Genomic DNA, 12,673 nt, shown 5'->3' with positions numbered 1-12,673 from the left:
CCGTGTGTCTGTCCGAATCTCAGTGCGGCTATAGGCGAACAGATGTAATTGAAGCAAATGGATACATGTACATCTCCCATAGGTGTCTGGATCTCCTCCAGCCAATCAGCGCTGTCCTGCAGCCTGGAGTAAATCTGGAAACGTTCATTCATGATTTTTTTTCCCCTTTCTCTCATCATTGACTCATTCATGTTTTCCTCGCTCATTCACCCCTCCTCCCTACCCTTATCCATTCACTTGCCAGTCTGCCAGCCCCGCGCATGCCCCGTGCCGATCCCCCCTCACCCCTGGCTAGGGTAGGATTCTTATGAATGAACATTGACGTCAGAGAGGGCAGAACCACTAGAGCTTGGGTAGGACACGTGACGAGGGGCTGGGTGGGTATTTAAAGCGGCCGCCGCTGTCCCCGGTGCTGAAACTGCACAGAGACAACACACTGAAGACTACAAAGAGACAGAGAGGGAGGGAGAGAGACCAAACAAGAGACTGCCGAGAACAAGTGAGACATAAATGAATGCATGAGAATGGCAGGGTGGATGGGGTGGGGGGCAGTATAGCATGTTGTGACTTAATCGTAACCCGCTGAATATGTGCGTAGGCTATAGAGAAACATATATGCATACAACAACTAAGCGTAAAGCTAGCCGGTAGCCCTTGTGCCATACAGTCCTCATCGGTGGCTCTACGTAGATTTTTATGTGCTTGCCTATAGCTGTGCCTCCTCTTTTCTTAAGTCAACTTTTCATCTCTTGCCCGAACTCTCCCACGTGGGCATCCCCCCCCCCCCCTTGTTTATACTGCGCTCAGTTAATCCTGCCGGGAATCAGTTTCCAGAACTCGGCTCCGTATCTTGATCGGTGTACAGTACGAGGAGACGATGCACAGCACAAAAAAAAATACAGTAATCCTCGTCATATCCAATTGGTACTGTGTAGACTAGACCTCCCCAGTGGCAACGAATGCTTGCCGAGCTTGCCAAGGAATTCTGATTGATAGCCAGCCGTTAGAGGAGGGTTTTACGTGCAGGGAAAAAAAAGATGAATTTTATTAAGAATTTTAGGAAACATTGTGCATGTAACATTTTTTTTAGGAATTTTCTTTTAATGTTTAGTGATTTTATTTGTGATTGTTGTCGAAAAGCAAAATCAAATCAGTTTTGTTTTTTTGTTTAATAGAAGTGACGCAAAATCTTTAATCAGAGCAGAGAGGCTTAAATGCAACTAATGAATGAGGGGGCCAATGACGCATGAACTGACACATCTCATTATAGCGAGAACATTACCCCCTCGCCTCCCCTTGCTCTTGAGATATTCACATACTGATGGATAAAGATGTTGCCAGCTGCATGAACCGTGCTAGTATCGGGCTAGAAAAGTTCCCTGATGCACGGCATGTCAAGTGTGAAAATGTATCGGCCGACCATGACTTATGTCGATAACTGTAAAAAAAATTATATGATTTATTTGTCGTTGCGAAGGGGAGAGGAACATCAGGTCTAGACTTTTTAATAGAGACCGAGGGGATCGGAGATGATAAAATGTGATTAGATGGCATCGGAAATGATAAAAGGTGATTAGATGGGATCGGAGATGATAAAAGGTGATTAGATGGGATCGGAGATGATAAAAGGTGATTAGATGGGATCGAAGATGATAAAAGGTGATTACATGGGATCGAAGATGATAAAAGGTGATTACATGGGATCGGAGATGATAAAATGTGATTAGATGGCATCGGAAATGATAAAAGGTGATTAGATGGGATCGGAGATGATAAAAGGTGATTAGATGGGATCGAAGATGATAAAAGGTGATTACATGGGATCGAAGATGATAAAAGGTGATTACATGGGATCGGAGATGATAAAAGGTGATTAGATGGGATCGAAGATGATAAAAGGTGATTAGATGGGATCGGAGATGATAAAAGGTGATTAGATGGGATCAGAAATGATAAAAGTTGATTACATGGGATCGAAGATGATAAAAGGTGATTAGATGGGATCGGAGATGATAAAAGGTGATTAGATGGGATCGGAGATGATAAAAGGTGATTAGATGGGATCAGAAATGATAAAAGTTGATTACATGGGATCGAAGATGATAAAAGGTGATTAGATGGGATTGGAGATGATAAAAGGTGATTAGATGGGATCGGAGATGATAAAAGGTGATTACATGAGATCGGAGATCATAAAAGGTGATTACATGGGATCGAAGATGATAAAAGGTGATTAGATGGGATCGAAGATGATAAAAGGTGATTAGATGGGATCGGAGATGATAAAAGGTGATTAGATGGGATCGGAGATGATAAAAGGTGATTAGATGGGATCGGAGATATAAAAGGTGATTAGATGGGATCGAAGATGATAAAAGGTGATTAGATGGGATCGGAGATGATAAAAGGTGATTACATGGGATCGAAGATGATAAAAGGTGATTACATGGGATCTGAGATGATAAAAAGTAATTAGATGGGTTCAACACTTGTATTTAGGGGGAAAAAAATGATGATGCCAACTAATCAAACCAAGAGAGAAGTAAAGGAAGACTGAAAATGGAATAGCAACAGGTAGAAAATAGCAACTCGGAAGGGGGCAGTAGGTAGAAACCAATTAAGAGAGACATATCAACAATAGATTGACGTAGGTTAAAAAAGATGGACACCCTGGGGAGTGGAAGGAAAATATGGGAAGAAACAAAGGGACAGAAAACTCTGGGATTGTGTGAGCTTGTGATGAGCTGAAGATAATATACGACAAAGAGTGCCGGAAGTGAGAGGAGCTGAGAAGTAGTCATGGACAAGAGGAGAACATAAGATGAAAAGGATTCAATGATTCGGAGGGCAATACAGACTTTGAGTCTATAGTGGACCTAGAAGGACAGAGATGATCAGAGATAGTAACTCAAAGATGACGATGGACATAGACGAAGAGCAAAAGATGAACGTAGAGTAGATGTGAAGATACATGACAACACAGAGACCAGGAGATGGGGAATATGGCAATGAGAGAGTTCGATACAGTGGAAAATGACAATTGCTTAGTGGAATTCCTATACAAACCTGTGGATAGGCTAAAGGGTTAAATAGCAAAAGATATCACAGAGGGTGGTGAACGAAAAGAATGTGGAGAAGATAATGGAGAATGTAGGGATGGACCTAGCAGTGAAGTACTTGGAGAAAGACGTAGAGTAGGAGAAGGGTTTGATATATTATTGGGGAAAGGGAATAAAGCAAAACATATTCTCTGAGAAGTATAAGATTAATTCCGGGGGCACCATTTGTGAAGCTTTTGGTGGTTCAGGCTGTTGACACAATATTGACATGTGCAGTTTTATAATGACTACGTCTGACTGCAAACTGCTACAGCCGGTGTATGCGGACATCTTCCACCCACACTAATAGACTCTTATGTTTTTCGTAGTTGATTACATTCCTGTGCATGGACGGGAAGAGCAGTGATATCTGCACACGTAGCTGTAGAGTTGGATCTGTAGAATACAGAAAGAGCTGGAAACACAGAACATAGAGTAGCCAAATATGGATAAAATAAGGATTCAAGAATGATAGGAGAAGAGTAGGAATCAATATAGAACATGCAACTGATGGTGAACACTGTGTAGAGAGAAAGAAGAGATAGAGATCCCATGAATAGATGATGAATGTGGCAAATTTATCTGAAATACGAAGAAGGTAAAGAGATGTAATGGATGGAGAAGAATGCAAGGATAGGGTGGTGGCATCAAACGAAAAGCATGTAATGGGTTACCTACACATAAGTCAATATGATGTTGGGATCAAAGGTTGATGGCACCAACACAACTGGAGGTGGAGAATACAGAGGTAGCTATAGCACAGGAGAATGTGGATGACATATAGCAACAGGGTAAAAGCAAACAAGTGAAAAATAACAACACATAGAATGAGCAAGAGATGGAGAACATGGGATGGAGAACATAGGATGGACATGGGATGGAGAAGACATAGTACAGAGGAGATGAAGAACACGTAAGATAAGCAGATGATGAAGAACATGTAAATAGGCAATGGATGGAGAATGTATAGGATAGGTAGGAGATGGAGGACACCCACGATGAGCTGTGGATGAAGAATGCATAGGATGGGTAGGTTTTGAGGGACATCTAGGATGGAGAATGCATAACAGGTAGAATTGGCAGGGAATGGAAAATGTTGTAGATGAGGAACACATAGGATGGGCAAGGGATTAGGAACATGTATGATGGACAATGGATTAAAAACAGGATGGGCATAGGATAAAAAGCAAGAAGACAAGCAAGGAATGTAGAACACGTCGTCAGGAGATGAAGATCACATAGACAAGAGAGAGAGAACTCATAGGCTATAGAAGATGAACACGTAGGATGGGAGAAAGGAGAACACATAAGATGGGTAGATGATAGAGAATACCTACATAGTTAAGATATGCAGAACACATTCATTGGTTGAAGATGTGGAAAACATAGATGGACAGGAGATAAACATATAGATAGACAAGATGGAGGACATATAGGTAGGCTAGATAGATATTATACAGAGAACAGGCAGAAGAGCAGGAGATGTAAATCATGTAGATGGCTTAGAGAACACATAGGCTGGAGATGGAGAACACATAAGATGAAAAGGAGATGAAGAACATAGATGAGCAAGAGATGGAGATTATGTAGATCTGTTGGAGATTGAGAAAAAAAGAAGGACATGATATAAAGAACATATAGATGGGTAAGATCTAGAGAACATCTAAGTAGGCAGAAGATGGAGAACATGTAATATAGGTAGATGATCAGAAGATGGAGCAAACGTAGACGGGGATAAAATAGACCAGACGTAAAGACAGAAGATGAAGCGCACAGATATGGAGGAGATACAGAATACGTAGATGGACAAGTGATGAGGAATATGTAGAATGGGAAGAAGATGGAAAAAATGTTCAGTGGCAGGTGCTAGAGAAGATGTCGACAGGAAGGATGCGGAGAGCACGTAGACGGAAGTGAGAGAGAAGTTACATAGATGGGCAGGAAATGGCCAACAAAGATAGAGATAAAGATAAGGCAATCAACGAGTGGTATGAACTTGAAAATATGATCAGCCAAAAAAGAAAAAAATAACTTGATTATGACCTCACAAGACAGAACATAAAATATGTAGTTGGAAATCTAAGACCAGACAAGGTATGAAGGAAGGAAAGGCCACATGAGGTAAGAAGAGACACGAGAAGACAACCACACAGCAAGACACCACTGATATACTGTATATAGTAAGGAGAATAGGTGAGACGTAGTCAATAAAAATTTCATTTTCATGCATTAGGCGTAACATTGTTATCATTTCAGAGAAGGTTCACTAGGTCCTTAAATATATCTGCATAGCTGTCCTCAGCAAATGGTTAATCCCCCGCTGATAATGGGTTTGTACGTGTTCCTTCCCCCTCCATATATTGAAGGCAGCAGGGCATCCCCATTGAGAGTAGTAGGAGAGGGGGAATCCTTCGTTCCAAGAGGTGGGCAAGGATTCGATATTGGTGGTTGGGGAATGGGGGACAACCTCCCACTCACACACATAATGATTCCTCCGCAGTGTCTGGTGCAGCATCCCCGTGTGTACAGAGGATGGGGGAAAGAAAAGGGAGGCGGGCTGCCAGCATCTTCATCCAAGGTTCCTATAGAAACTGCACACAGTGCAGATAAATTGTCTCCAAGGCCAATAGATTAGCCCTAGATGTGCTTTATAATGGCGTACATGTACAGAAGGTATGGCAGGTCTATATCGGCACTGAGCACAATCTGGAGCTCAAGAGGTTGAGTCAGATCAACAGTTAAAAGGATTGGAAGAAAGGGAGGAGGAAGAGGTTCTTTCAGGGAATCCCAGATTGTCAGACAGCGCTCAGTCCGTGACACCGATCCAGAAGGAAAAACATGCGAATATTCTCTGACAAGCTATCAGCCAGGCATACCAGAGCAATATGTTCCAAAAGGGTTTCCCTGAATTCTTAAGGACAAGAAACCCTGAAAGAACATGTTAGAGTAGGTGGCTTCCTCCATGTCTATAAGCGGAAGAAACCACTGATGTATAGTATAGGGCTAAAATATAACCATGTATTGACCACAGAGGGACAGCGAGAGAAAGAAAATTTGCCAGTATATATAAAACATAGTTCCAAGGTAAGCCCAAGTCTATGGCACGGTGAATGATAAGCCTAATGTGAAGCTAATGTAAAACGTATTTCAATAGAGAGAGAGGAAGGTGTTAACTTACAGAGACCTGCAGTATTTCTTGAAGGGAGGGAGCGAGAGGGACCTGCAGAATTTTGTATCGGGAGGAGACACCTGCATGATTCTAGAAAGGGGGGTTTGGGAAAGACCTAAAGGATTTCCACAATGGAACTCCCTATTCTTTCCCCACCCCCGCACTCCCTCTCTCTCCCATGCAGACACATTCTGTCTTCCTCCATCTTCTTCTGTCTGCTCTTCTCTAACGCTCCCTCCCTTCAAAACCAGCACTGATGATTCCAGGAAGAGGTTGATCTCAACAATAAGCTAAAATGGTGTAATTCTGTGATGACTTCACTAACCAATAAACACTCTATCTCTTTTTCTCTCCCTCCTCTCCATCTTCCATGCTCATCTTTTTTTTTCGTTTGCTCCATCTCCTTTGTCTGATTTAATTATTAATTATATTCATACTTATGTCAATTATGTTACCCGTCTTCCAATTAAACACATTGCCTACTTTGCCTTTCCTCTGTTCATACAGAAATGTTCCCCGCATCCCCCTTCCTTCTCATCCTGACCCTTACCCTAACGCATGCCCCCTTTTTTCATGCCATTCCTGTGACTGAAGAACAGAGACACCAGACCACCCATCGAACATTGCACAGTGAGGTTGCACACCCTACAGAACTTGAGGTCCATCAAGATGCCCAACCACCAGTTCAAAGCCAATATGTAAAAAGTGAAACCACCCAAGAGAGATCAACCAATGATGTTAAGTCTCCATCCAGTTCTGATGATGAGGATGAGCTATTTAAGGACATTAGTCCCAAAGCACTAGCCGCTGTTCTCCTAAAGGCACTGAACCCAGATGATGGAGAGCAAACTCCTTCTACTGTAGCCGAAAAAGTACCCCCTACTGGTCAGGAGCTTGTAAAAGAAGAGATAAGTAAGGTGGATGAGGAAGGCCAGACCGAAAGAGTAAGGAGTCGAACACGAAGCTCTGACAAAGAAGAAGCAATTAAAGAAGGTGAAAAGATGGATGATGGAGAAGATATGGAAAGTGTAAAGTCATTGCTACAGGAACTTGAAGCTTTTGAGCCTCCTTCTAAAAAGGAACAGGATCCCCTGCAAGAGAGCAGCCTTGAGAGGGAGGACTTGCAAAAGCTAAGAGAACTATTAGGCTTTGAAGAACAAACAGAGGAGGAAAAAAGAAGCCCTTTAAATTCTGTTCCACACACTTCTCAACGGTTGGCCGAAGAACAGGAAGAGGAAGAAGATGAAAAACTTGCAAATGTTGCCCAAGACCTTCTACTTCAATACTTAATAAATGGAAGTGAAAATGATGATGAAGAAGAAGAGGAGGATGAAAAAGAGAATGAACAAGATGATCCAGTAGATGATTTTGTTGGTGGTCAGCGACCATTGTTCGAGGACGAAGAAGAGGGAAACACTCAAAGTAAAAGGTCAAATGATGATGATATAGAAGAAGTAGATCCACAAACTATTGATAAACTAATCGAGCTTTCTAGTCGCTTACATCTGCCAGCTGATGATGTAGTTGATATAATTAATGATGTGGAAAAGAGGAAGAGGAGAAGGATGAAGAAGAAGAAAGCAAGAGATGATTTTCTGGGACGAAGAGAAAGAATAAGGAACCCCCCACAATCATGGCCAGACTCTGCTTACTACCCCAGAAGAAAGCTTGACCAACAGTCTAGTTGGAATAAAGTAGACACGAATTGGAAAAAGTCTTCTTCACCATCCTGGAATAGGAACAGACTATCAGAGTCTACCTGGAAGAAGTTGTCAAACCCAATTTGGACTAAGCCTTCTAAATCCAACTGGAATAAGATTTCTGATCCGAGCTTCAACAGAGTATCGGAGCCAAACTGGAATAAGGTATCTCAGCCAAGCTGGAATAAGGGGTCGGAGCCGAACTGGAATAAGTTGTCTGAGCCCAGCTGGAATAAGGTATCCTCACCAAGCTGGAATAAAGTGTCAGAACCAAGCTGGAATAAGGTGTCCCAGTCAAGCTGGAATAAAGTTTCTCAGCCCAGCTGGAATAAAGTGTCCCAGCCAAGCTGGAATAAAGTGTCTGAGTCAAGCTGGAATAAGGTGTCTGAGCCAAGCTGGAATAAGTTTTCCGAACCAAGCTGGAATGAGAATCCAAAGGCTGGCTGGAATAAGGTACCTGAGTCAAGTTGGAATGAAGTGTCAAAACCAAGCTGGGATAAAGTATCTGAGCCAAGCTGGAAGGTATCAGATCCAAGCTGGAATAAGGTGTCAGAGGCTAATTGGAATAAAGTTTCGGAGCCAAGCTGGAGCAACCTGCCAGACACAAAGTGGAACAAGATGCAGGAACCAAGCTGGAATAAGGCATCACAACCAAGCTGGATAAAAGCTATGGATCCATATACACGTAGATATCGTGCACGACCAGCCCCTTACACTAACTACATCCGGCCTAGAACCTTCCAGAACCCTCCGAGATACTATTATAAACCTCCTATCCCCCAGCCGAACGATTACTTTGACGATGACCAAGATAAGCAGGAGGAAATGGAGAACTATATTGAAAGGATCCTGCTGACCCATCCTGAGGTGTTCCAGTGATATAATCCCAGACCTAATCCCAGTCAAATATAATTTAACAATTTGACCCAGTAAGAAAATCCAGTCCAGTTCCATTATATATACAAGTGAGAAAATAAGTGGAAGTACGACTCATTCACCATCACTAATCTCAGTTGGATCCATTTAGGCCAACTTAAGTCAACTCAGCATACAATAATTATTTCCACATATAGCAAGCTCTCCATTTGAGTGCCTAATAGTGTCAGTGTAATAACTGAATCTGCAATAGCACATTTGCTCTCCAGTATTGTTAGAAGACTAGATTACTAAAGATAACCCCACAAACTAGTTTACTGGTCCAATGCTCAACACATTAACTTACGAGTATGCCTAAAATCGGGTAGTATGGTAGTATCTAGGTATGCTTGAGGATCTGGACTTGAGCTTGTGTTTTGGTCAGTTCCACAATCCCAAGTCAAAACATGGATTTTCCCAGCCTTACAAATCCAGGTTCAATGGAATCTGTATTTTAACAAAAAAAAATGTTAACTATTGCACTATACAAGTTTCCTAATCTTGGTATTCATTAATATGTCCAAGAACAGGTAACTCGAAGTGTTTAACCCTTAGGATGATCTAAAGGAGGTACATATGTAAAATATAGAAGGTCCGTGATCTCCGCACAGTGGAGACAGCTATCTTCAGGCTCGCTTTGCCTCGTGAACATCACATATTTCCATAGAAGATACAGGCCAGTTATTGTAAGGACTGTTTTGACAAATGGTGCTGTCCCAGGTGCTGAAATAATTTATCAGCCTGTTGTCCCACTCTACCCACCGTTACATACCGATGTTTAAGAGGTTGGTATGTGATCCAAAATAATCCTATGTAAATATATCAAAACCTGGGATGATAATTAAGCCCAGGATATACCTGTCTCCACTGTCCGTAGGTGACAGATGCACTGACAACGTTCCGCTATCAACCTAAGGGTTAAAACATACCATAAAAATTGGGAGGTAAAATTCGTCTCTCGTTATTGAGCACAATGTTTGTAGTCCCATTAACCCCACAATACAGAAAAAAAAAGTAAAAAAAAAAATTAGATCTTGTACTTATGGGGAAAATTGCCCCTTCCCCCTCCGCTCCCGTCAGAGTTGCCCCCTCTTCTCCTGGACTAACTCTGGTTGCATGCCCCCTCTCCTCCTCTCCATCCAGTGTCTTGGCTGCTGTAGCCTGTTCTGTGATGCTGTTGGTGTTCCTTGCTAATAAACGAGCTTTCTCTCTGCTCCACTTTGTACATATCATATGAATACTTTTGCTAAGGAAATAAAGCTAACTATTTTATTATGAGTTATGGTTGTTATTTGGCCCATGCAAACGTTGTGGGCCTGGTGATACAGAAAACAGTTTGGGGTGACCTCTACATGCAAACGCTCCTGTATTATTACGGTAAGACAACTAATTATTCCAATGAAAAATAATGAGAAATGAGACAAAAAAAAAGTGTCCAGCTTTAGATTCATCCATATTACGTATCTCTAGCCTCCTCAATCTAATGTAGACAAGTCTATCAATGGAGTCATATTGGCTTCCGTAAAGTGTCCAGCTTTGGATTCATCCATATTACGTATCTCTAGTCTCCTCAATCTAATGTAGACAAGTCTATCAATGGAGTCATATTGGCTTCCGTAAAGTGTCCAGCTTTGGATTCATCCATATTACGTATCTCTATTCTCCTCAATCTAATGTAGACAAGTCTATCAGTGAGGTCATATTGGCTTCCATAAAGTGTCCAGCTTTAGATTCATCTATATTACGTATCTCTATTCTGCTCAATCTAATGTAAACAAGTTTATCAGTGGGGTCATATTGGCTTCCATAAAGTGTCCAGCTTTGGATTCATCCATATTACGTATCTCTATTCTCCTCAATCTAATGTAGACAAGTCTATCAATGCAGTCATATTGGCTTCCGTAAAGTGTCCAGCTTTAGATTCATCCATATTACGTATCTCTATTCTCCTCAATCTAATGTAGACAAGTCTATCAGTGGGGTCATATTGGCTTCCATAAAGTGTCCAGCTTTGGATTCATCCATATTACGTATCTCTATTCTCCTCAATCTAATGTAGACAAGTCTATCAGTGGGGTCATATTGGCTTCCATAAAGTGTCCAGCTTTAGATTCATCCATATTACGTATCTCTTCTCCTCAATCTAATGTAGACAAGTCTATCAATGGAGTCATATTGGCCTCCATGAACTATATTCTTCACCTAAAAGTCAATAGAGTCGTCTTAAGGACCCATATATTTAAACTCCATTAATTGCTGTGTTCTGTATTCTTCACACAGACGTCAATAGCATTCACTTGAGAACCCATTTGTTTAAGACTCTGTTGACTTCTGTGATCCATGTTTTTGAAATAGAAGTCAATAGAGTTGCCTTAAATTTTCTTCTATGGATAGTCTATAAATAAATTATAGATTAGTATTCATCACGTTTGTAATGGATGGAATTGTCTTAAGGATTTGCATTTTTTAGATTCTATGGATCTTCGATTTTTATGGAAAGACTTGGATTATAGATTAAAACTTTTTCATTTTCAATGTTTATGCCCATGATTACCTATGAGTAACAGTGGTACAGACAAAAGGGTTGCGATGAGGTCAAAATAACACAAAAATTAAAGGTTCAGTAACATAAAAGGGCTTTACAAGTGTGGGGTGCCACAGTAAAGGGTGCTAAGATCTGGCGCCTTCTCTAAGAAGTTGGCACAGTTCTACAGTTAGAATGAGCTATTTAGATACCCCTGTTTCTACAGAAGGACCACATGACATGGGCATAACTTAGCTATGCATTTGCCTCACTTCAGAAGATAAAGTTCAGTCAGATACAAAAGGGTAATAACTTGAGTTTTGACCTTATGCGATGACATACCGTACAGAGACTATACTAAAAGCTAAATGACCCCTTGACCATAATAGGTTTTACAGACACTTTAGATACTCAACGAGCCTCTTAAGAGACACCTGATTAATTAATATAATCATTATTCACAGATTCGTAGCAAAATTTAAGTGCCTAATAGAGTCAGTGTAATAACTGGATCCAGTTATGTACGTATCTTCTTCAATGGATCCAAAAGAAGCACAAAAATATAAAGTCCAGGCTCAACTAATAAAGGAAAGGTGCCAGGAACTCAACTCCTCTATGTGATACCAACTGTGGTTCCGGCACTCTAAACAATGATAGAGAGTCAATGGATATTTCAAAAAGTTGCAACTCTATGAGCAACCCTTGTTTTGGAGAATCTATTAAAGCATCCACCTTTTTGAAATATCCATTGACTCTCTATCATTGTTTAGAGTGCCGGAACCACATATGGATCCAAAAGAAGACACAAACTTCAGCCTACATGTGCTTCTACTGGGAACATTCCAAAAAGGCCTCCGAGTTGAGTTTTCTTTTACAATAGGTAGTCATCCTCAAACTTCCCTTTGGTTTTACACTGCTATCTCCTTACTACAGTCATTAACACATAAACACCTGTGGATTCCTTCTCATAAAACGTTTTTCTCCAATATGTGGACCATAAAAGTAACACCATAGAGTCTTTCGAAGGACTTTTATCTTCTGAGAAACAGACTAAAAGGTAGTAACACAGTTCTGGTTGATTTCACGTTAGACAAATAGCATCCGTCTGGTTGAGTTATTGAAATCCAGGGTCTGGTAGAAATCCAGGATCTCGTAGAGATATTAGCTAGGTTCTTAAACCTTTGGGAGACTGTCCGAAGACACCTCTTGGGAAAAGGCAGAAAGTGTTCTTGCTGGACACTGTTGTGATCATGAAGTACACAGCTAT

The 12,673-nt window shown here is 41.1% G+C and overlaps 1 protein-coding gene across 1 annotated transcript; it reads left to right on the top strand.

The window, feature by feature from the left end:
• Positions 1–345: 345 nt before the first annotated feature.
• LOC141167075 (uncharacterized) lies at positions 346–10,160 on the top strand. The gene is made up of 2 exons (XM_073654415.1): positions 346–499; positions 6,775–10,160. Exon 2 carries the CDS (start codon positions 6,777–6,779, stop codon positions 8,844–8,846), a length of 2,070 nt encoding a protein of 689 aa, XP_073510516.1. The 5' UTR covers positions 346–499; positions 6,775–6,776; the 3' UTR covers positions 8,847–10,160.
• The last annotated feature ends 2,513 nt before the right edge of the window (positions 10,161–12,673 follow it).

The sequence above is a fragment of the Phyllobates terribilis genome, unplaced genomic scaffold (assembly GCF_046119375.1).
Source record: "Phyllobates terribilis strain yellow unplaced genomic scaffold, ASM4611937v1 Scaffold_11__3_contigs__length_659146591, whole genome shotgun sequence".
NCBI lineage: Eukaryota > Metazoa > Chordata > Amphibia > Anura > Dendrobatidae > Phyllobates > Phyllobates terribilis.
This window is presented reverse-complemented; position numbering and strand designations above follow the sequence as displayed.

Excerpts from the sequence above, each read along its gene's own strand:
- LOC141167075 (XM_073654415.1), top strand. The coding sequence starts at position 6,777 with ATGTTCCCCGCATCCCCCTTCCTTCTCATCCTGACCCTTACCCTAACG.